Below are 24,865 nucleotides of genomic sequence, written 5' to 3'. Positions count from 1 at the left end.
AGCCCCAGGCTGTTCGGGTGCACAAGGGGCAACGTGTTACTCCCGGAGCCCCCGGGGTCTCACCCCACTGAACGGAGATGCGAGCAAGGGGGTTTTAGGGGGATCTGGCCCAGGCTGGGGGCCATTGTAGAGCCGGGCTCGATATGCCAGGAGGCTGCGGGAGAAACAAGCAGGGCAGGACGTGGGGGGCACACCAGCCCTTAGCATCCTGAGTCACAGCAGGCTCCCCGTGCACCCGCGTGATGCCAGCGCCGGGGGGGTGAAGCGACTCAGGTTGAGGCCACTGGTTCAAGGATGGCGTCCTGGGCAGGGTCAAGTGGGAGACCACAGAGGTTAACACAGGGTGGTGCTGGAGCCATCTGGGGCACAGGGAGCTCTAAGCCGCTGCTTTTGGCCACCAAATATCCCACAGCCTTTTCCCTAAGAGCAGCCTTAGCTCAAAACATCCCGGCCACATGCGCTCTGCTGGTCCGGCGTCACCCCGGCAGTGTCACTGGGCTACAGTGCTCGTTACTTCCTGTCCTAAACGGTAGTATTGCTGTGCGCTGTTCAGCTGCTGCAGCGTTCCACCCCAGAGGGGGCTGCATTTCAGCACTGGGTGACTTGATCTGTGCAAGTGAAGGGTGCTTTGTGATCTCTGTGGGGCTGGGGGCATCAATTATTGCTGTTCCTGTGAGGCAAAGAGGGTGTAGATTAACCACCGCCTGGCCACGGGCTGTTGCTTCCTCTCCCCTCCATGCCTGCAGACCCCTGCCCTCTCCACCACCACCCCCGCCCGGCTCCCTAGGGCCCCACTGTTCTCTAAGTAGCAACAGCTCAGGCCTTCCTTGCCATCCGCCACCAACGGGCAGCTGCTACGTAGAGCCTGGGAGCCCCCTCAGCTCCCCTCCAGCCTTGGCACCGCCATCCACCCAGGTCAGGCCGACAGCAGCTGCCAGTCTGCGGCTCAAGGCATGTTGATGACAGGATGAAGCAGTTGGCAGTGCCAGTCCCAGGCAGATGGCAGCAGGTGATGGGCGCCCAAGAGCCAAGCCCCATGTGGGAGCCGGGTGGTTTTCTCAGCTCTGCAGGCAGGGGCTTTTAACAAGCTGGCAGATGTCTCTCCAGCCCCTCCCTCCCCTGCCCGCCAGTTCTTGGCACCGCTCGCTGCCTGGACTATCACACGCTCCCCACAGGGCAGAGACCCATGGGAATTCCTAGGGACACTTGGAAACACGCCAAGGCTGCTGGCCCATTCCTGCCCGGTACCGTTCTCTGCTGCTCCTCCCTCCATGGGTCCGGGCACCTCCCCTGCCAGCTTCGCTCCCTCCCTCCTCTGCCTTGCTGTGTTTTCTCCTCCTCCCTCCCCAGCCCCACTGCCTCGCTCTGTCCCTTTCTCCAGCTCACTCCTTCCTTCTCAATTTCTCTTTCAGTTCATCTTTCTCTCTCCCAGCCCCCATGCCGGAACGCGGCCCCCACTCTGCCCCCCAGCTGAACATGTGCCCACGTCACAGGGTAACCATGTCACAGACCAACATCCTCGGGGGAGGGGGGCAGCGCTGGCACCGCCGCGGGCACTTCCGCCAGGAGCAGGCGGGAGGAGAGGCTTGCAGGGCACAGCGTTAAGTGGGGAATGGGAGGATGGTCCCACGGGCACGGCCTGTCGGAGGGGCCTGCCAGAGCGGTGTGGCTCTCCCAGGGCTGGCTCTCCCATTCCCAAGCCAAGGCCAGGGAACAACCAGCACTTCCCACTGACCTCTCCAGCTCCGCGATATGGCCCGCACCACCATGGGGCGGAACTGCGGCCAGGTGCCCTCAGTGCCCCTTTCCCATGACAAGCGTTGGGGACACTGGGGCAGGGGGAGCTCTGCCCCTCCCCTTGCCCTGGGAGCAGCCGTAGAGGGCCAAGGGGGGCTGAGGCTCTCGGGTGGTGCGGGCTGAGTCCTTGCATCTGGCATCACCCCTCCCTGCTGGGGACGTGCAGCGCTCGGTGGCTTCCCGCCCTGGGGCCGTCTCCTCAGACGCTCGCATCCCTGGCTTGGGGCAGGAGGGGACCCCGGGACAAGGCTGAAGCCATTGAGCTAAGCCTGGGGGGGATGGAAACCGAGAAGTGCTACCCCCTAAAGCATGAGCCCTCCCCCAGGCTGCCAGGGTGGAGGCAGTGCCCACACCCAGCCCTCCTCAGCCACAGGGAGGGGGCAAAGGCCTCAGCTCAGGCGCTGTCCCAGTGGGAGCCTCCCCAGAGATTGGGGGGCCCAGGGGACTTGGTTTGAGTCAGACCCCGAGAGGTGCTGCCAGGGGGGCTCACCCCACCCCCTTGGGCTGGAAACCTTGCGAGAGACCAGGCGCCCTCCAACTGGGCTCTCCCCAGCCTGCAGTGCCATGCTCCAGCGCCGGGCACAGCTGGGCTGGTTTGGGACCAGGCCTGAAGCAGGGTACGGCAGAGAGGGGCTGAGACAGCGGCACTGTGGTTTGGCCCGTTACAGAGACAAGGGCTGGGCTAAAGGCCAGAGCCGGACCCTGGCCCAGCCCCTGGGCCCGCAGGGCAGCTGGCACCCCCCCACTCAGTTCCACGGGCCCGGGGAAGGGGCCACTCTCCTTGCCGGGCTCCCCAGAGAGCCAAAGGCAGTGGAGGGGGTCCCCGTACGTCTGTCTGCGGCCTCCTTCACACCCAGCTGCCCTCTCCCTCCTTCCCCTCCTCTCGCTTCCTCCTTCCCTGCCCCACTCCCCGCGGCTCGCCCCCTCTTCCTCTCCTCATTTCCCTCCCTCCCCTTTCACTCGCCCCAGCGGTGCCCTCCCCACTTCTCCCTCTCCATGCAGCCGGCAGCCCCTGGACGCAGCCCAGGGCTGCCAGGAACCAGCCTTCCCTGCCACACATGGTCTGGTCCCTCCATGGCCAGCTGGGCACCACCATCCCCTCTCCCAGCAGGCCTGGCTCACATCCCAGCTAGGCCTGCACCAGGTCAGGTCAGGATGACCCTGCCCAGGTCGAGGTGTGGGGCGACTGCCAGTTAGCACAGGCCAGGGAGGTTGCACTGGGATGTGTGCAGGGCTGGGACCCTTCCCCCGGGGCATAGGGCCGGGGTTGGGCTCTGTCTTGTAGCTTGACTCTGTCAGGACAGAGAATTCTGCCCCAGTGACAAGAAACAGGCTCCCGCAAGGCCCCTCCCTCGCCGTGGGGCCACTGGGGGCACTGACGTTGTCAACTTCCTCTCAGCAGTGCCGTGCAAATGCTGACTGGGGGCTCCAGCATGTGAGCCTCTGGGGAGCAGTGGGAGCTCTAGCACTGATCAGCTTGTGCCAGCACTGAAAGCTGCCATGCCAGGACCCCTCCCCTGTGAGCTTCCCCCCAGCAGTGCCCTCCCCGTGCCAGATGGGACCCCTCCCCTGTGAGCTTCCCCCCGCAGTGCCCTTGCCGTGCCAGCCAGGACCCCTCCTCTGTGAGCTTCCCCCCTGCAGTGCCCTCCCCGTGCCAGCTGGGACCCCTCCCCTATGAGCTTCCCCCCGCCGTGCCCTTGCCATGCCAGCCGAGACCCCTCCCCTGTGAGCTTCCCCCCAGCAGTGCCCTCCCCGTGCCAGCTGGGACCACTCCCCTGTGAGCTTCCCCCCCGCAGTGCCCTCGCCGTGCCAGCCGGGACCCTCCCCTGTGAGCTTCCCTCCAGCAGTGCCCTCCCTGTGCCAGATGGGACCCCTCCCCTGTGAGCTTCCCCACGCCGTGCCCTTGTTGTGCCAGCCAGGACCCCTCCCCTGTGAGCTTCCCCCCTGCAGTGCCTCCCCGTGCCAGCTGGGACCCCTCCTCTGTGAGCTTCCCCCCCGCAGTGCCCCCGCCATACCAGCCAGGACCCTCCCCTGTGAGCTTCCCCCCTGCAGTGGCCTCCCCATGCCAGCCGGGACCCCTCCCCTGTGAGGTCTCCCCCGCAGTGCAAAGCACTGTGCTCTTCCTTCGAGCAGTGCCAGTGACCATTCTAACTTTCCCAACTCCTTTGCAGCAATGAGAGCTGGGGCTGCAGCCATGAGCGGGGCTGGGAACGAGGGCACAGTGTCCTGTGGGCACTGGCAGGGCAGGGGACGGGCAAGTTGTTGGCAGAATGAAAGACCTAATGACACTCTGGCTTTGCGGAGCTGGGGCCCAGTTGCAAAGGGGTGTGGGGGGGAGGGCGGGGGGGTTGAGTTGGAAAAAAGTTCTCCTTGGTTAGAACACTCTAGATCCTTCTGGGGGGTTTCTTTAGCAGGGACCCTAGGTCAGGAGAGACAGGTGTGTCTGAGGACAGACAGACAGACAGGGTGGATGTTTGTGTCCATTTAATTTTCCAATATGGGCTAAGGCTGGAGAAACAGCCAGAAATGTGGGTGTTTCTCTGCCCCCCCAATGGGTATGAAATCAGGTCAGGCCTCTTTACTCCTGCTATTTCATGGCTTCGGCATGTGATCCCCGCCAGGGCAGGTGCGGGACAAACCTCCCGTTGTTGCAAAGCATGACCGTAATGCCCATGGGGTGGGGAGGGTGCAGCCAAACCCCAGGAAAGTTGGGGGTTGATTTGGGGCTGAGAGTCAGGGGGCTCTTGGATCAGAAGGGGCCGGCTCATCCCTCTCCCCAGGAAACGAGGCACGTCGCCCAGAATCCTCTAACAGCAGCCAGCTAGCGGCCTCCCCAGTTCTCTGCACATCTGGAATTTGGGCCTCAGCCGTCCCCTGTAGGAGACTGAGGTGGGAGAATTGGGGCCCTGGAATTACACCCCCCACCCTCCCAGGGCCTGATGGAAAGCATCAGGCTTGTATCTGCGTCCAGGAGACAGAGCATGGGCGTTCACAGAGGGGCGCTCTGACTGTTACCCCAGCACCCCGCGGGCGGGAGGGACAGCCTGGCTCTGCAAGGGTTAATGGCAGTCGATCTCCAGGGATTTCCGGTCCATCCTTTGGAAAGCTATTAATGAAATGAGCTGACAGTCCCGGGCGCAGCTGTCCGCCTCTTTCTTTGCCATATTGAGCTCCTGCCACCAAAATCAGCCAGGCGGGGCTGGGCGGCGTGAGATGGGGCCCTGGGCGTATCCTCGGCACGTCGCAGCCCCTGGGGACCGCTCCCGACCACTGGAAGGCACTTTGCTGCAGTCCCAGCTGGAGAGCAGCTGGGGTCAGGGAGGGGGGACTCTCCCGTGGACGGGCTCTCGCGCCCGACTTTGTACATGCAGCGCGTGTCCCCTGCCAAGCTGCAGCCCAAAGCACTTCCCAGAGTTAAATCGCACACGTCAGCACGAGGCATAAATTACGGAGGGGAGCAGCACAAGAGCGGGGCTGGGCGATCGATGGACGTGTCACTCGCAGAGACAGCAAGGACTGGGGGGGGAGGGGCGGAGGAGGCGGCGTGTGCATGGGCAGTGTAGAGGGAGCCATAGCAGGGTGGCCAGGAGCTAGATTGGGTTCACTCCAATCCAGCCATGTAGGTTCTTATTCTGTGCCCATCTCCGTGGTATCTGAGCTGTGGGGTGGTGTTGGTCCTGCACCAGTAACAATAGATGTCAAACTGCTTCACGGTCTGTTGTGTATTTATCCTGGCAGGACTCCTGTGGGGCAGGGCGGCACTGTTACCTCCATTGTCAAGATGGGGAAACTGAGGCACGGGAGAGTTGACCCCTTACAGCAGCTGCCCTGGCGTTGGATCCCCCAAAAGTGCAGAAGATCCCTGGCCCAGCGCTGGGGATGGGCACCAGGCCACCCCCCCATAGGAAGTCTCCCCTGGCACCCGGCCTTATCTCTGGGCCTTGGCCGCTCTGCTGAGGCAGCCAACACGAGGGGCTGGCTAGTGTCAGTGCCCTGGAAACTGGCTTGAGATCCAACAAGCTCATGCCACCCACACAGGGCCGGCTCCAGGCACCAGCCGAACAAGCTCACGCTTGGGGCGGCAGATTCTACGGGGCGGCATTCTGCCCAATCCTAGGGTGGCACGGCCACTTTTTTTTTTTGCTTCGTTTTATTTTGTTCGCCGCTCTGGCCACCTTGTAGGGGGCAGCGGCGCAGAGGAGGGGAGCGCCCTGCTGGGAGCCGGTGCCAGGTCTGCAGCAAGCCTGGCAGGGCAGCCCGCGTCCTTCCCTCCCAGCCGACCGGAGCGGCGTGGAGCCCTCCCGGCAGGTGGCGCGGCGGTGGGGGCCGTAGGGTGACCAGATGTCCCTATTTTATAGGGACAGTCCCGATCTTTGGGTCTTTTTCTTATATAGGTTCCTATTACCCCCTACCTCCTGTCCTGATTTTTCACATTTGCAGTCTGGTCACCCTAGGGGGCCGTGTGGTGAGCGCCCCGGTGAAGCCCTGGGGGGGCCCTTCTCTCTCTCTCCCCCCCGCTCCCTCCCCCTCGCCCCCGCTAGCCGGGGCACGTCTGCAGCGCAGGGAGTCCCCCTGCACTCTGGCTCCGGCCGCCCCGCAGGGTTCTTTTTTTTTTTCTCCTGCTTTGCCGTTCTGGCCACCCCGATTTGTTTTTTGTTTTTTGTTTTTTTGCTTGGGGCAGCAAAAAAGCCAGAGCCGGCCCTGCACCCACAACACTGACTGGCCACCACTGCTGACGCTCTCTACCCCTCCTGGCCCAGGGGGGATTTGAACCCGTACCCTAGAGACAAAAGATCTCCAAGTTCCAGTCACGCAGAACCAATCTGTGACTGCGAGCAGCAAATAGCCCCCCGGCTGGTGAGGGCGCACTGGAGCTACTACAGAGAATTCTTTCCCAGGCGTTTGGCTGGGGGGGGGTCTCACCCACGTGCTCAGGGTCTAACTGATCCCCAGATCTGGGGTGGGGTCCGATTGGCAGAGACCCGGCGGGGCAGGGAGCGGTTGCCTTCCTCTGGGTCACATGCAGGTTTAAACTAGTGTCAGTGGTGGGTCTTCTCTGTATCTTGAAGTCTTTAGACCATGATTTCAGGCCTTCAGTAGTTCAGCCCGAGGGTAGGGTCTGTTACAGGAGCGGGGGGAGGTTCTGTGGCCGGCGACATGCAGGAGGTTGGAAGAGATCTCGTGGTCCCTTCCGGCCTTAGTGTCTGTGAGGTTCTGCTCAGCACCCTCAGCCCCCTCCAGTGACCCCCCCTCGTTGGGGCCAACCCCTCTGCACCCCTGCGCAGACACATCATCCCCTCAGCCGGGCGGGTTTGCAGAGGGCCAAGAGGAGCTTACACGCCGTGCTGGCCTCCCAGGCCCTGTGTGTGTGTGTGAGCAGCTGAGAGGGCCGTTCCAACGCACCCCACCGAGCAGGGCGCCCTGGCGGCGGGAGAGACCCTGGGATGGGGAGTGGGAGCCAGGAGGAAAATGGAGAGAGACGGGACGGGGGAAGGACACAGCCAGTGCCTGGGAAATCAGGCCCGTTCTCCTGCCCTACCTGTGATCCCTCGTGGAGATCTGGCCCACCTCCTAGTGCTGGGTGGCCAGGCAGCCCCAGGGAGCCTGTCGCTGCAGGCCGCTCCTCCGCTGCTCCTTGGCTGGCTGATGTGGGTTGGGCTGAGCCCTACACCCTTCTGCATCTGTCAGCTACTCCCCCTCTGGGCCCCTGCGTTCATCACAACTGGCTGTTAACTCTGGGTCCTAATGATGGGGAGATTGTCATGCTGACTGTCCCCACTGGCTCCGACGCACCAGGGCTTGGCATTAGGTGGGGACCCCCACAGGGTGTCTCGTGGCTCAGGGTGCGACCCCAAAGGCCAGCGATTTGGGATTGAGATACCCCCAGCCTGAGTCCCAGAGGAGACAGGTGCCTCCTGCCCCCAGCTGATGCTCCAGGAGATGGGGGCATTTGGCACTTGCTGAAAATCAGCTCCCAAGGGCCTTTCAACTCGGGCACCCAGACTGAGCCGCCCTTTGTGGCTGGCAGTATCTGGGGCGGGGGCACCTTTGGGGTGAAGCCCCCTGGCCCTCCTGTGTTAAGCAGAGCAGGCTCCATAGGTGGGTCCCCAGCCCCTCATGCTGCTACTCTGTGAATCCGGGGGAGGAGGCGGGTGTTCAGCCTATTAGATCAAGTTACAAAATCTGTGGCTTGGTTCCCAGTTCATATCCAGCCTTCCCCGCTCCTGAGAACCGAGACTGGGCCATTAGCAATAGAGTTCGGGTCCCAAGGCACCGGCAAGGAGGAGGGGGGAGGCGGGAGCCAATACCCAACATGGTAATGCCCGGCTGGGCGGCCAGCACGAACCAGAGTGGGGAGGCTGCATTGACGGATTACCTGCGCCCCGGGGCCCTGCCGCAGAGCCAGGGCTTCGGCACTCCCTGCCCACCATGGCTCCATCTTTCCCCCGGCCTCATCTCTGTCTCTGCCACGCCAGCCGAGGGCCCTTGTTCCTGTAACTGCTTGGGCAGCTGTCCAGGCTGGGGCCTCGCCCTGCGTTCACACCAGGCTGTTCTGCATGGCGGATGGAGGGGGCTGCCCAGTGCCGCTCGGAGCCCCACGTGACCCAGCCAGCGACCCCTCGGCCAGACAGAGAGGGGCCCTAGCTGCATCTGGAAGGATCTGGCACTGAGGTCCCTCCACTGCCCCATTAACCCATCCAGTGCAGGGAGGAGCTGGCACCCGAGGCTGGGTGCAAAGGGGACCCAGGGAGGCCTGCTCAGAGAACAGCCCTAGGGCTAGGAAGGGGTTAAATTCCCCCTGGGCTATACTGGGCCCCCGAGTTACTTGGGGGGAGGGGGGAACTCAGGATGTGAGGTGTCTCCTGCGCTGCACAAGGGGCCCAAACCGTCTGTGCCCATGCCACTGTCTAAGGCTGGCACGGCTGATGCCAGCTCCCGCTGTGTCCATGCGCCCTGTGCAGCACTGGGCTGGCCTGCAGGGGCCTTGCTCCACGGGCGTGGCGAGCTATCCTTGCCCCCAGGCGTTAGCACCAGGGGCAGCGCTGCCCGGGCACCGCCACGAACGATCAGAGCATTTTTGGGGGGGGGGGGGGCGAGGGAAACCTCCCTGCAGCCGAGCCGGCACGCCGCAGGGATCCAGCGCTCAGGAGGGCTGTGAGCCAAGGTGGCTGGTGCCGGCCCAGGCAGCCCAGCTCAGAGCCCACCACCCCCACCCTGCTCTAGAGAAAACAAAGTATCCACCTGTTTGGTCACTGATATCTTCCCCACGCACACCCACTTGTTGAGAGGGGGGGGTTAACCCCTTCACTGCTGGGCACATCCAGAGGGGCCGCATTGACCTGAGAGGCTCTGGTTGGGTCCGTAGCAGGACTGCCACTTCCCCTTCCCCACCTAGCCACGGGCCATTCCTAGCCACCTGGCGTGCTAGGCTGCATGGGGGGTGGGCAGGCAGCAAGGTCCAGTGGCTACACACTAGGGGACACTGAGTCTATTCCCGGCTCTGCCGCTGACCCCTTTCCCCTCCTGCCCTGTGTCTGGTCTCATTAGTCTGGGGGGCCAGGGCTGCTTCTTACTCTGTGTCTGCTGAGCCCCCAGCACCCTGGGGCGCCACGCACGGCTACTCCTCTAGCTGCTACTGTGATTCTGACAATAATGGTGCATTGTGGGGTGCCAAGAATGCACCTCCCAAGAGTAGGTGCCAGCTGAGCTGGAAAGGACTCACTGGGGAGGCACAGCTGAGATTGGGGGAGGCCTAGATTTGCAGGCCAGAGGGCCACATGACTTATGAGGAGAGGCTCAGGGAACTGGGATTGTTTAGTCTGCAGAAGAGAAGAGTGAGGGGGGATTTGATAGCTGCTTTCAACTACCTGAAGGGGAGTTCCAAAGAGGATGGATCTAGACTGTCCTCAGTGGTACCAGATGACAGAACAAGGAGCAATGGTCTCAAGTCGCAGTGGGGGAGGTTTAGGTTGGATATTAGGAAACACTATTTCACTAGGAGGGTGGTGAAGCACTGGAAGGGGTTCCCTAGGGAGGTGGTGGAATCTCTTTCCTTAGAGGTTTTTGAGGCCCGGCTTGACAAAGCCCTGGCTGGGATGATTTAGTTGGGGTTGGTCCTGTTTGAGCAGGGGGTTGGACTAGATGACCTCCTGAGGTCCTTCCAACTCTGATAGTCTATGATTCTATGACCCGCCAGTCTTAGCCCTGGCAGAGCACAGGCCGGAGAGCCTCATCCAGTCATTCCTCCATCCAGCCCATAGCTTGTGGTTGAGCTAGAGGTTGTCATCTGAAAAGACATCTGGTCCTGATTTAAAGATTCCAAGTGGGGGAGAATTTACCCCCTTCAGTGCTAATCTGTCCCAGGGGTTAATTGCCCTCGCTGTTAAAAATGTGCATCTTGATTATTACTCCTCACGTGTCTCTTCCAGCACCCCTAGCGGCCTTGCCGGGTACTGTACAGACAGCAGCCCTGCCCCACAGAGCCGTGGGCCAGGGCGCATTTGTCTAGCATCAGCTTCCAGCCGTTGGCACCAGCCTGGCTCACGAGCCCATTTCCCAGCCCCTTCCGCAGCTCTGCGGAGCCTGGCTCTTGGCTTCCCCGCACCCATCCCGGTCCTGCCGTAAACCAAGTTAATCATTAATGGCAAGTATGGGTAAGAAATAATTCCCCAGCCCGGCCCAGCTCCCTGCTCGCCCACCCAGCCCAGCCAGGCCCCTCCTGCCCTGATCCCCCACCCAGCCCAGCCCTCTCTTGTTCAGCTGTATTTCTTGTGGGCCGCATGTCAGAGTCGTCTCTCCCCCTCCCCCATTTCAATGTCCTGTGTCACCCGCCTGGGCCCTCCTAGGTCTAGGCTGATCCCTGAATTGGCATGAGCCAGGCTTGCTGTTTCCAGCCCCCCATCCTCCCCCCAGTGTTGCTAGGTGGTGTTTTTTGTAAAGCCCCAGCTCCTGGAGTCATGTGAACACGTGGGACTCCCAATTCTCATGTATGCCAATCTCAGGCTGGTGCGTGCTGGGGCAGGGGCTGACTCATGCCTTAGCAGGGAGAGCAGGGCTTGGACCAGGCGGCCGCTCGCTCTGAGCTAGCACACGGGGGAACACCTGTTGGTGGCAGCAGGCCAGGCGGTGTCTGCCGGGCCAGGGCACAGGAAGCAGCAAGCGTGAGGTGTGGGGAGGCAGGGCTGGGCAGGGAGGAGGACGCTGGGAAGGAAGCTGCTTAGCAGGGACTTCCTTGAACCCTTTGCTCATTTTCCTGGCCTCAGCCACATGATGGGCCCCTGAGGCTGTCAGACGGCAAGGCCGGGGCCAGGCCTGCCAACGCGGCTCCGTGGGGAGCCCAGCTGGGGAGTCATTAACACGGGAACGGGGGCATCTCCCCCGTGCTGCCTGTGGATCGGTGGCTCAGTGGCACCAGATCTCCTGCAGGCAGAACTGCCCGGATTTCCAGAGGGCTCCGTCCTCCCCCCAGTCAGCTCTCCCCCACTGGCATCAGCGGGACAGACCCAGCGTAAGGGAGCTGGGGTCCGGTCCCAGGCCTCTCTGTCAGACCGACCGACACTCAGTAACAGCAACAATCACAAACAGCAGAGCCCAGACCAAGCCCCGGAACAGACATGCCCCGACTTGGGATGGGGGAGGGCCCCTGCCTAACGGGGCAAGTCACAATCTTGGCCCCAACTGCCAAGAAACTGCAGGGCTTTGGAGCCACGTTTTGCAGCTGGATCCATCGCTCATGATGCCCCCTGTGTCCAGCGAGGCTCTGGTTCCCCGCTGGCTGCCGGCCTCAGCCAGAGCCTCTCTGTCACCCCCAGCCGCCCTGAGGTCATCTGGCCCATGTGTTTTGAACCTCGTGAACCCGTCTGGGCCAAAGGTTCTGGGCAGGTCCCTCTTCCAGGGGAATCGCGTTAGCCTGGCACAAAAACAAAGAGCAACTCAGAGAAAGATTTAAAATACATCTGGCCCAGAACCCAGAAGGGGGGGGCTGGGAAAGCCGCATCCCTGCAGCAAGGCTACAGACAGTTAAAGATTAAAGGTGCCTTAATGAGTACATGGAACATCTGTCATGTCAAATCTATCAGCTCCGTCAGCTGAGTGCGGACTAGCCGGTGAATTCAAATGGTGGGAAACCACCGTCGAGATTTTTGATACAGACGTAGCTAGGGCCAGATTCTGATTTCAGTTACCCTGGAGTAAATCTGGACCAAACCCATGAAATCAGTGGAGTCATTTTGGGATCTGTGCTGGTGTAACTGAGATCAGAATCTGTCCCTTTGTGGACAGTGGGGACAAAGAAAATGACCTTCCTGAAATGAGTTTATGTGCTCACTACTCCGGGGAGCTACCCTCTGTGCAAACCAGCCTCTGACCTCAGCAGGGCATATGGGGGGAGTCTTTACACCGGGAGCTGGAAGTTGGGCTGGGGCAGATCTGAGGCAGGAGAAGAGGGACAGAGTAAGTTCCTTGTTCAGTGTCGGAAGAAAGTGACTCTTTCTGTGAGGCGTTGCTCAGTCCGGTGCCCTGTCTCTGGCCGTGGACCATATCGGATGCTGCAGAGGCAGATGTGGGATAATCTGCCCCCCACATTAGAGGTTATCCTGATCTCTGAGAGCTAGAGGCTGGCTTAAGCCCTGGAGCACGCGGCTCAGCTGCCTGGTAGTGTGCACTGGCCCGGCTCTGGCGGTTAGCGCCGGCCCGGCTCTGGCGGTTAGCACTGGCCCGGCTCTGGCTGGTAGCACCGGCCCGGCTCTGGCTGTTACCGCCAGCCTGGCTCTGGCGGTTAGCGCCGGCCCAGCTCTGGTTGTTAGCGCCGGCCCGGCTCTGGCTGTTAGCGCCGGCCCGGCTCTGGCTGTTAGCGCCGGCCCGGCTCTGGCGGTTAGCGCTGGCCCGGCTCTGGCTGGTAGCACCGGCCCGGCTCTGCCTGGTAGCACCGGCCCGGCTCTGGCTGTTACCGCCGGCCCGGCTCTGGCGGTTAGCGCCGGCCCGGCTCTGGCGGTTAGCGCCGGCCCGGCTCTGGCGGTTAGCACTGGCCCGGCTCTGGCTGTTAGCCCTGGCCCGGCTCTGGCGGTTAGCACCGGCCCGGCTCTGGCTGGTAGCACCGGTCCGGCTCTGGCTGGTAGCACCGGCCCGGCTCTGGCTGTTACCGCCGGCCCGGCTCTGGCGGTTAGCGCCGGCCCAGCTCTGGCTGGTAGTGTGCACTGGCCCGGCTCTGGCGGTTAGCGCCGGCCCGGCTCTGGCTGTTAGCGCTGGCACTGCAGGAGGGCGCAGGCTGGCCTCTACCTATTCGTGAGCGAGATGGGAGCGTGTTTGCTGTTCACTCAGCGCAGCTATTGCAATTCACAGCCGCTGAGGAGCTGCCTGTAGGCAGGTGTCTAAAGGGTGGCTGAATTCTTTGGAACAGCTGGGCCGTGGGTGGGTCTGGAGCACCTGGAAATCTAGTTCCTGACGTGGGTCTGATTGTATTTTGCCATTGCCAGCAAAGCCCACAAGCTACGGCAAGTTTCACTATGTTCGGAACCGGCTCCTCCGCGGGGCTCAGCCGCCGTCAGGGGCGGGGTTCGCTCAGTGGGGAAAGGCTGAACCGTGAGTGGTTTCAGATCCCCGGATGTTGGCATGAGAATCCCAATCCGGGGACGGCTCCTCAGCTGGAACGTGTGAGGCAGCTCGGATGGTTTGGAGCAAAGAGATTGGCACTCTTTGGAAACGCTTCTGGAGGGCAGCTTTTCCAAACCCTGTGGGGCCGGGTGGAGTAAACCCAGGCCTGGGGGGCACGTTCTGTTCCCACCTCAGCCGCTTGTGTGGCCTTAGTTGCGCTGTGTGTGGCTAGAGCACTGTGCAGACGCCCCGGGCCGGGCACCAGGAGGCTCTGGCTGTTTGCCGCATGCCCGGGCCGGCTGACTGTAATGGGGGGGCGAGCGGAGAGGAAGGCAGGTCCATAGCCTGGTTGAAGGCCCTGCTCCAGCGCAGGCTGGGACCTGGGGCCCACGTTCTTAAAGGTAGGTAGGGGCTGGGCTGCTCAGCATCGCAGTGACCAGCTGACGTCAGAGCCTGGGCTCCGGGACGTTCAATGAGACGTGGGCGTTGAGATGTTGAGGGGAGCAACACTTCAGTGCCACTAAACCTCCGGCTCTCTGGGCCTCAGTTCCCAGCTGTACAATGGGGAGCTGAGCCCTGCCCTGCCCTGCCGCCCCGCTGTGCTGTGCGGGGCGCGCCCAGACCAGGGTGCTGGGGCCAGCAAGAGCCCAAGCTAGTGAATCCAGCCTGCTACCCAGCTGTGAAGCCCGACTGGCTCATGCACATGTACTAGGGATTCAAGGAGAGGTAGGCACCTAAACCCCTTAGGCTCCCCGGCCCAAGCGCTTCTCCACACCCACTGTTTGTCAGTGGGGAAGTGACTCATCCAAGCTCCTGCTCCCAGGCAGAACGCCCGGCTTCAGGCTCCCCGGCCAACGCCTAATCCACTAGGCCACGGGGTCGCCCCCTTCGAGCAGACACTGGAGCCGCGTGGGGTGATGGGAGGGGCTGGCACATGCTCCCTTATCCCTGCAGAGGTCTCTATTGATCTGGGCTGTGGCCCAGCCTCGCCCAGGCGCTAGGAAAGGGACAGTAGGGAAGGGCCCTGCCCCGGCCAGCCGGCGGAGAGGCTGCAGGCGGGGTTGTCAGAGGAGCTGCAGGTCAGTGGGAGGTGAACCGCACAGCCCAGCCTGGGTAAGCCCCTCGAATCCCATCAGCTGGGTCGCCCGTGTGGAGGGATACTGCTGAACAGCTGTTTGCCTTCGCTCTAGCTCAGATGCGCAGTCCCGGCTCCCAGGGACTTCAGGGAGGGCACTTGGGCACGGTCAGCCAAGTGTGCAGACAGCGCACTGGGCAGGGCTTAAATTCTCCCTGAGTATTTCCCGGAGGCCAGGGGCTCAGAGCTTCTGTCCCACGGGAGGCCCCAGGGCTCAGAGCTTCTGTCCCGTGGGTTTGAAAATATTTCCTGGAGCTCTGCTCCAGACAGCTCTGGCTGAATTTGAGCCTTGGCGCTAGGCCTGCCTGGCTGCTTCGCTCTCCCCTAACCCTTTCCACCTGAGGATCTCAAAGCCCTTTTCACCAACTCCCCCTCCCTCTGTCTCCCCAGTGTAACTTACACCTGTGATGTGGGTATTATCCCCATTTTACAGATGGGGAAACTGAGGGGCAGAGTAGGGCAGTGACTCCCCTTGGTTATACCGTGTCACAGCTGAGAACAGGACCCCGACATCCTGACTCCCAGTCCTGCTACCTTGCTCCAACCACAAGAGCTTCCTTCCCAGAGCCGGAGCTAGAAGCCCCGATCCCCACATCCCTTAGCGCTAACCTGGGCGTCATGCTTTGGCAGGCCTCCATTGCAAACGACTTCCAGAGACGCTGCAAGAGTTTGGGTTGAAATGGGGGAGGAAGGCGGAGGGCGTGTTCTGCCCAGGAGAGCATGTGTGTGTGTCTATGTACACATGAGTGTGCACACACGTGTCCAGGCAGACGTCTGTGTGTGTGTGAGGGTTAACAGTGCAAGCCTCCCGCTCGCTTGCCCGCTCTCAACTCCAGCAAAGAACAGCAGGGCAACCCTTTCTTCCCTTTCCTCTTTCTTTGCTGGCATGAGTCGCCTCCCTCCCTGCCCGGGAGAGTGACGTATTTCTGCAGAAAAAGGAAAGGGAAAATAGTGCAGAAAATTCCCCCACCCCCTAGCAGCTCTCCCCTCCCGGGGTCCTGGCACCCGTCCTCACTCCCCCTTCAGCGCTCGGCTGCCCTGGCTCTTTTCCCTGGACTGCCGGAGGAATTCACGCAACCTAAAATGGCTGCCAAGAGGAAACTTGGTGTGTGTGTGTGAAGTGCGTGTGCACAAGTGTGTATGGTTGGGTTTCTCTTCCCTCATGCTCTGAAATGGCTGCCAGCTAAACCGGAGGCTGCGGGTTTGGGCTAAGACGCCGGGTGGAGAGAAAGCAAAGCCAAGCACTAGACCCATAAGCACAGGGGTTTTCTTTCCCCGGCTTCTTTCTGTCATTCAGGGTTTCTCTCCCTCCTTATTTCCCCCCCTTTTTCAGCCCGTGATACCTCGCCCCCATCATGGAGCCATTTCATTTGCACGCTTTGTTCCAGGACGCTTATTTTTAACCTGGCTTGCTTTATATTTGTATTGGCCAGTATTCGGGGAAGGACGAAAAATCTGGGAGTGTGGGGAGCCGGGGGAGAAAAGCGCGAGCCCCAGCATGGCACGACGGGCACTATTTCACTCTGGGCAGACGTGTGAGAGGGCCCCGCGTGAGCAGTGCCTGGGGAGGGGGGTTCACACTGCTCCATGCACTGTGGTTCTAATGGGAGCACAAAATGGCTGCCCGGCCAGCATGGGGGAGTAACGTGGAAAAGTGGGGAGGGGAGCGGAACAAAATGGCTGCCCTCGGCGGTTACGTCAAGCAGGATGCACTGCTGTGAAAGCCTTCCCCGTGGGCCGTTTCTCCTTCTCTTTTTCACCCCACCCACCAACAGTCTGTGCCATGGGTCTCAGCAACAGCGACGCCCTTTGCCTGTCTTTTGGGTGAGAAAAGCACATTCCCAGGCACCCACTTCCGTGCCTCCCGAGGCCAAAAATAGCAGGCCGCGCTCCGGGAGCCGCGCTTCCGTGCGAGGTCTCGGGAAAGCGCGTGAAAGGGAAATCAGGGAGCAAAGAGCCGTCAGGCGGCTTGGCTGGGCTGCTGTGTTTTGACTGCGTTGTTTGGATTGCCTCAGCCTTTTCCCGGCATCAGCCAAAGCTGTGAAAGAAAAATGCCGAAGGCCAAACAGGTGGGAGGAGGAGAAGGATGGAGAAAGGGCGAGAGCGAGAGAGAGAGGAAAGAAAAAGGTGTGTGTGGGGGGGAAGGTTTGGAGCCGCTTTGAAGCCAGCCTGGCATCTCACCAGCTCTCAGAGCCAAGCGACGGAGGCCGATGGAAAGTACGGTCCAGACTCCTGGCAGAGGTGGATTAAGATTTATTGGAGCACTGGACACAAAGAACATTTGAGCCCCCCGCACTCCTGGGGGCCCAGGGGCAACAGCCCCTGAGGGGCCATCCCCTCACTTTTTAACATGGATCTAGTAGCCTCGGGCAGGCATGGAGCAGCTGCAGCATGGCCGTAGTTTGGGGGGGCCGTGGGGCGTTGCCCCCCCAAGCTGCCAGGCTCAGGCCAGAGGTGACAGGAGGAGCGGTGCCGTACGTGGGCACAAAGCCCAGGCAGCAGCGGGGGACCCGGCGGGGTCAGTCTGGCAGCAGGAGCCAGGCACAGGCACTGAGCGAGCCCGGGTGGCATGCGGCAGCTGCTGAGGCCGGGCCAGTAGCCGCGGGAGCTGTGCCAGAGAAGCCTTCCCTGCCCGGCTACTCGCTGCCTGTGACTGTGACCTTCCCGGGGCTCCCTGCTGCCTCCCAGCCGGGGCAAGGCCTCCTCTCCCCACAGAGCGTGTCTGCAGGCCCAGGGGAGGGGGCAAGAGGCCGGACCAGAGCCCCCACTCCTGGGTCTCACTGGCAGCGGTGCGCCCTGGGGGGTGTAGACATGGGCACCTCGCCCACCATCCAGGGCAAGCAGAGGGTCTGGGGATCCCCGCAGCAGCCCAGGCTCTTACCACCGACCAGGGGATGGAGCCCCGGGGGAAGACGAGGAGCAGGGCCACAGTTCCAGCGCCGCCAGTGGCCCCCCACTTCTACCCAGGTTCTGGTGCTCCTGTGGGGCCCCACAAATTGGCCAGGGCCCCTAGGCACAGGCTCCGTGGGCCTGTGCGTTAATCCGCCCCTGCTCCTGGGGAAGATCCTCAGGAGGATACTGTGTGGTGCAAAATCCCTGTGGGTGGCACCGTGGGGCAGAGCAAGCCTGGATCGGATCAGCCAGGCCCACACTCTACCCCTGCAGTTCTTCGTTATCGTTATGTTAATGGCTCCAGCAGCCGTAACTCCTCAGTTACCCACGGACTGTGCGCTGCTGGGCATGACACACCACAGGGCTCTGTGCTGAACATGCATTTTATCAGGCATCTCGAAAACACGTCACAGGCGCTCATTTCAGTGGGGCTCCCAACCCTGCCTTCCGCCCAGGAACCAGCGGAGCATTAGCAGCCCCATTGCATTGCGGGAAACTGAGGCACTCACACAGGAAGTGGCTGGTGCGAGTCACAGCAACAGACCCAGAAGTGGAATCCAGGAGCATGTGCCAAGCGCTAGGCCAAACTCAGCCCCGGGGCTGGGAATGGAAACCAGAGTAGAGCCTTCTGGAGCTGGGGCAGTTTAAACCAGCTGCCCTCCGGAGTCTCAGCTCCTAGTCCCCTGCTCTAACTACTAGACCATAGTCAGCGCTGGCAGTAACAGTGGAACCCAGGAGTCCTGGCTTCCCAGCTTCCGCTCCAACACTAGACCACACCCCTCTCCCGCAGCCTGAGATCCCATCCAGCCCCAGGTAGATACGATTCTGTGGTTCTGCTGTGCCCTGGGCAAGGCTTTTCCCGCCTGCCCGAGGTCCGGCTGTATCCAGACTCAGTGGGTCTCCCGGATGGGAGCGGTGGGCATAGCTTGGATGCCTGTGGCTAGTTAGCCACATGGCCAGCGTACAGTGGGTGTGATTAATGCGGCCTGGCTCTAGGGTGACCCTGAGGGATGCTGGCCAGGGGGGTCCCTCCATTCGTGGGTGGAGAAACGGCCGCCAGGAGCGTTGCCGGGATTGGGCTGCCTCTGTCCAGCCTCGAAGAGGGGAAGCCGGGAACAGCAAAGGCCACTTGGGAGCAGAGGAAATGAGCCAGCGAGTCTCACACAGAGCTGGGCGGTACTGGGCCCCCGGGGCTTGCAGCTGATCCGCTGATGGAGCGCTGAACGGGGGCCTGAGCCAAACCTCAGTGTCCCGGCTGCCTCCTAGTCCTAGACCGGGCTGAAGTGAAACCTTGGGTCCAAATCCCCAGGAGCTTCGGAGCCAGATCTTGACTTTGAGTCCCCAGCAGCTGCTCCTCCAGAATCACCCATTGACCCAGCAGGATCAGCCCACCCAGGTCTCTCCAAGACCCCTGGGATCAGCAGTGCTCCGGCAAGATCTCCTAAGGAGAGCTGCGCTTGGGTCTCAGTCTGGGGACCCTGACTCCAAAGAGCTGACAGCGAAGCCCGGAGGAAGCGGAAGGGGATCCTAGGGAGATCCCAGTATGTTAGGGGGGAGTTCTGCGTACGGAGCAGTGTAACCCATGGGCTGCCAGTCCTAGCTGAAACCCAGAAGACGGGCTTGTTTCTGACTCTCTCCCCATGAGTCCGTCTGCCTCTAGCTCAGAGCCAGAGCCGGCACGTTCGGGGAGCTGTGGCTCCAGGGGATTCGGCCGAATACGTCCAATGAAGGTTTTCAATCTTTGCGCTCTGCACAAAGGAGGAGAAACACCCCAGCTCTGGAACAATCACTGAGGACTAGGACAAACCTCAGCCCCTGTTTCCACGCGTCTCACCCTTGGGGAGCAGCATGGCCCGCTGTCCTCGCCCATCATTTAGCGGGAGCAGGAAACAAAACCAAAATCCATCCCAGTCACCCTTCCCGTTTCTAATGGGGCCTGTTTCTCACTCCCACAGGGCCCCTTCACCCCAATCTGCGTTCCCCCCCCTTGGGAGGCCCCTGTGCGTAGCCAGAGCGGGTGTGCCTGAGATTCAGGCCCCAGGCTACAGAGAAGCCGTGAGCCCCAAGTTCGGTCCTGGATCGCTGGGCACTCGGGTGTAGGGATCTCGTTACCCCGGCGCGGGGTCACTGCTGTGGTCTGGGGATTGAGGATCAGCTGCCCTTTAATGATCTATCTTCTGTCTGTGTGTCCATTCCTATGTCTGTGTCCATCCCTACCACCTCTACATCCCACTCTCCCCCCACATGGCCAGACTGAGTGGGCCGCGGCCCAGTCAGCCCCTGCCCCAGGCAGTCCCACTCGGGAAGGTTTCCTGGTGACTCTTGTCGGCAGAGTGACCCTGGCAATACGACATGGCGCGGGGTTCATATTTACATCCCGATCTGCTGGTCTCAGTCACAATCCCCAGCTGAGATCAATGGGAACCCCTCGGCTTTGATGTCTCTCTGAGCCAGCACCCACACCAAAGGAGTGGTTTGCCTGCGTTTGATGGTTTGGGGGGGGGGGGTGCCATTGGCGGGTGGCAGCGGGACAGGACTCAGCACTGCAGACTGCCTCTGCCGTCCCCACCGGCAGCCCAGACGCTGCCCTTGGGATGCATGGGGCCTGCCGGGTCTGTCGCTATTGCAGTGAGCACGGCTGGCTCTTCCAGAGATCTGTGGGTCCTGCAGGAGCATCGGCAGGCCTGCCCCAGCTCCCAGGTCTGGTTCCTCGCCGTGACGGCTCAGCCAAACCTCCTAGCAGAGCGGCTCGACCCACGCTTCGTGCTCTGCGCTGACTCGGTGCGCCGGAGCCGGCTCTGTGCAGGCCCTACTACCCCCACAGCACCATGGCTTTACAAACCCAAAGGGTTTTGAAACCAGCAACCTACCAGCTGGGCTTAGCCTGCATCGCCAGCCTAGAGGGAGACTGGTGTGAAGACCATAGACTGCAACGGAGCTGTTCCGTCCTGGTTGCACGCCAGGGGGTGCCCATGCATGGGCATGGCTACCTATTGTGGGTATTTGTCCATCCCCTGTTACCAGGCTATCTGAACCCCACCCCAGCTTCAGTGTACTGAGCCTCAACGCTCCCATGGGGGCGGGGGCAGGGCAGCACTACTAGCCCCATGTACAGGGGGGCAACTGAGGCACAGAGAGACAAGGTCACACAGGAAATCAGTGGCAGAGCAGGGGCTTGAGCCCTAGTCTCCTAAGACCCAGGTTGGGGCTCTAGCCACCGGACTATCCCTGAGCCCAGAGGAAGGCACCTATGGCAAGGCCCAAACAGTACCATCAGCGGGGCCTTCCCTTGGGTCCCGTGGTGCATGCTGGGTGATGTAGTCCCCGCGGGCTGCACTTCTGCATGAAGGTCCAGGGCCCAGCCTGGCTGTGGCCGCTCCTCCAGCCCTTGGGATCGCATGGCTCTCCACCCCCTGAATTAGAACCCAGGTCCTGCCAGGACAGAAGGTAGAGTTCCCCAGCCCCCAGCAGTGCCAGATCCTGCCCCTGGGCTATGTTCATGGTGAGCAATGCAGCAGTCCCGGGGGGTAACCACGCAGCACGGTCCTCCATGTCCGACTGGGGGGGAAGGGCGGGAGGGAAACGGCCTTGAAATCTAATCCAGGATGCTCTAGAAACCAATAGTGCTGAGCTCAGCGTCTGCCGAGGAGTCTGATTATTTTTAGATAAGATGGAGCAGGGACAGGGAGTGCGGGATGCAGGCTGCCCTGTGTGGCTGATGAAGCGGCGAGGGGCGGGGAGACTGCAGCAGGCGCTACCTTTGCACCATTGCTCTTGAACACGTAACCCGTGCTGCCATCGTTCTAGTCGTCCCGTTTTTTTAACTGCCTTTCCGTTGGGAGGGGCGGGCGCGGGAGCGGGGCTGAGCCGGCGTCGCCCCGGGAAAATCAGTGCAGTTACTCTGCATTTACCCCAGTGTCACTGAAGCCAGGATCTGGCCCCTCCTCCATCCAAACGGCACCGCGCAGGCCAAATCCTGCAGTCCTTACTCAGTCAAAACTCCCACGGAGGTGGGGAGCTCAGGCAAAGTGGGTGGTAGTGCCCCCTGGGGCACAGCAGAGTGGGGAGTCTGGATGAGATCTGCTTCCCAGCCCTGCAGAGACACTGCTCAGCAATTTGGGACAGGAAGTGGAGGGGTCTGCAGGAGGAATTCACAGAAGCACTTAGGCCTGGTCTACACTACAAACGTAGGTCGACATAAGCCGTGTTAAGTCGATCTACTGATGTATGTGTCTATAGTACCGAGTCCCTTCCGCCGACCTAAGTGGCCTGTGAAGTCGACTAGCCCAGGTTTGTTAATGAGGCACGTGGCTCAGCCCCTTGGCTTCAAGTCTCCTAGTACAAGGAGTTACACTTCTGCAGGAAGTTGCAAGTGGCCAGACGTCGGGTAGGACACAAACACACACACACACGCACACGCACACGCCAGCCGCATCGGGTAGAACGGACACACACACGCACACGCCAGCCGCATCGGGTAGAACGGACACACACACACACACCATCCACATCGGGTAGAACAGACACACACACACACACACACGCCAGCCGCATCGGGTAGAACGGACACACACACACACACATGCCAGCCGCATCGGGTAGAATGGACACACACACACACACACACACACACCCTGGCTGCATAGTGTGAGAAAGAGAAGACAGCCAGGCTACATTTCAGCAGCAACAGTGCTGGGTTTCCCGCATACCTTGTTTCTTGTCGCTAATGCAGTACATAAGCTATCCGGGCGTCACTGAAAGGGCACCAGGAGTGGAGACCTGGGGCGCAGGAGCAGTCAGGAGATGGGCATGTGGGTTGCCGAAGTCTGATGGCTATGGCGCAAGGGGGAAGGCAAAATAAAAACGCCCGCGGCGAGGCCCGTCCCTCCTCACAATCATGGGAGACGTGGCGAAGGTTGAAGCAGCAGCATGACCTGGCTGTGAAAGCTGCGGGGGCTGGCAGAGTGGAAGATGAGCAAAACCCACTGATGCTGCTCTTGTTGGGGGTCGGGGGCCGAAACGTTGGGTATATGCACTGGGCATATGTGACGGACGCAATGCTGGGTATATGCAATGGATACATGCAATGGGTCTAATGCCGGGTATATATGATGGGTATATGCCAATATAGCCCTGGGTATTTGGGACAGGTTTAACGCTGGGTATAGTGATGGGTATAGCGATGGTTGTAATGCTGGGTACACGCACTGGGTGTAGTGTTGAGTATCACACTGAGTTCCATATCAAGGGTGAAGGGGGGAGGGAAAGAACGACAGAAGGAATCGTGAAAAGGTCTGGGGGTCACAGGGCCCCCAGGGAAAGGTCTGGGGTCACAGGGACCCTAGGAAGGGGGTTCCCTTTCCAAGGCCTAGCCCCTGAGGGAAGAGGAATTCATCACTGAGACTCTGCCACAACCCTGGGGCTGGTGACCCCCCCGGCCCTCCCACAGCTGTGGCTAGCTTGCTAGCGAAGGCAGTTTGGGGGCTCTTAGCCCCCCACGGCACCACTGCCCCGAGCATGCCAGGCTGTGGCATCGCCCCGGGGAAGGCTGGCTAAAGCCCGGGTGGCAGAGCCAGGTGCAGTGGGCAGGCCAGGCGGTGCTTTGTACCAATGTGCAGGGCCGCCCGGCAAGGGGGTTGCAGCCACAGCAGAGGAACCCAGGGCTGTTTCATGGCGCCATCGGTTCTGAGGTTGGGAGCTTCCTCCATTACTGGCGGCGGGCAGGCAGTGGTGAGGGCAGGAGGCTCCGTCGGGCACGGCGGCCCATTAATCATTGTATGGGAACAGCAAAGTGACCTCTGGTTAGTGAGCGCAGACCACGCAGGGGCCATTACAGCACAAATGATATTACATAAAGCAGCCATTAGTGTTTGTCTGTTGCCAGGGGAACCAGGGGCCTGCCTGGTCATGGTCACTAGAGGGGAGGAGGGAGGGGTCTTTCTTTCTTTCTTTCTTTCTTTCTTTCTTTCTTTCTTTCTTTCTTTCTTTCTTTCTTTCTTCACTCCCTTAATCTTTACAATTCCTCACCCCACCCCACCCTTCCCGCAATTTGATTTGGATGCCGCATTCTACTCCACTTCCTGTCCTAACTTCTTGCACAGCGTTCCTGTGCACTGTTACATGATTGCTGCGTTCCACCCCAGAGGTGGCTGCATTCCAGCGTGCCGTGAGTGAGCCATGTGCAGCGTTGCTGTCCAGGATTCACTTATTGCTGTGTTCCAGCCCAGTGGTGGCTGCAATGACTCCCTTTCCTTTCACTATCAAAGAGATCCTCTAATGGATACTGTGAGGAAATACTAATGAAGCTTCTTAAACATTTTAAAAACCTTATTTACTTTACATACGACAATAGTTTAGTTATTTATTATAGACTTATAGAAAGAGACCTTCTAAAAACGTTAAAATGTCTGACTGGCATGCGAAACCTTAAATCAGAGTGAATAAATGAAGACTCGTCACATCACTTCTGAAAGGTTGCCCACCCCTGCACTAGAGTCAGTTTCCAGCCAATAGGGGGCGCTGCGGGGAATGCGACAGGGTCACTAAGACAGGGTGTGTGAGCTAGACCGGAGCCCAGCCGCTCCCAGCTCCTACTCCTGACTTGGGTAAGCCACAGTTTCCACACCTGTGAATCACAGCTCGTGGGAGCTATGTTACCATCTTCCTGGGGCGTGCGAGAACCAGGGCTGGTGACAGTGCGGGTGACTCCGCCGGAGCCAGTGAGCACCAGTCTCCACCACCCTTTGGGGCCTCACCAGGCAATGGAAGCACGGAGCGCTGGTAGAATTAATTGGGGGGCAGGGCGCGATGGGGGATGTTGGGCCATCTAGGGCAGACTCGACGCAATGCCACCTCTCCCCACTCTAATGCAGCCCCCAGCTCCTGCCATCCTGAGAGTGGGCTGGGGGCAGTGGGCTGGGGGCAGTGGACTGGTCGCTGCCAGCAGGGGGCGCTGCTCAGAGCGGGGCACAGGATGGGGGGAAAGAGGCTGGCGAGGGGGTGCTGGGCTGCAGTCTCACGCCTGGCTTTTCCTTTCAGATTCGGAGCAAAGCAGCAGTCCGAGGACAGGGATCGGCTCAGACCAGGAGGACAGCAAACCGATCACATTGGGTAAGTCAGCGCTGGGCGGGGGGGTCCCCTCACCCCTCTCCCTTGCCAGCTTGCGGGGGGGCAGATCTCGCACGCAGACCCCATTTAACGCGCTCTCAGAACCCCTGTGGGGCAGGGAAGGAAGCCATATGGGTACTGAGGCAGTTGACACCCTTCCCGTTCACCCTCCGCAAACCCAGGGGCCAGGCCTCTCGCTGGCCACAAGAGTGGTGAGTTTGGGGCTCTCTCAGCCTAGCGTCCCCTGGTTGGAAATCTCTGCACAGCGAGGCCTGAGAATGGGGGTGGGGGAGGAGGAGTTTCTTAAAGCCCCAGCCTCTGGAGTCAGGTGCTTATGGGAGA

General features: G+C 60.9%; 1 protein-coding gene across 2 annotated transcripts in view; it reads left to right on the top strand.

The window, feature by feature from the left end:
• The window catches only part of NFIC (nuclear factor I C), a 144,286-nt gene that overhangs the window by 70,892 nt on the left and 48,529 nt on the right, over window positions 1-24,865 (top strand). For both annotated transcript variants that reach the window (XM_054013466.1, XM_054013465.1), the window contains exon 3: window positions 24,455-24,526. In XM_054013466.1, the coding sequence (XP_053869441.1) occupies window positions 24,455-24,526 (72 nt within the window). The remainder of the gene's footprint in view (window positions 1-24,454; window positions 24,527-24,865) is intronic.

Source organism: Malaclemys terrapin, chromosome 24, assembly GCF_027887155.1.
Source record: "Malaclemys terrapin pileata isolate rMalTer1 chromosome 24, rMalTer1.hap1, whole genome shotgun sequence".
Taxonomy (NCBI): domain Eukaryota; kingdom Metazoa; phylum Chordata; order Testudines; family Emydidae; genus Malaclemys; species Malaclemys terrapin.
Note: the sequence above shows the minus strand (reverse complement) of the source record. Positions and strands in the feature narration are given on the sequence as shown.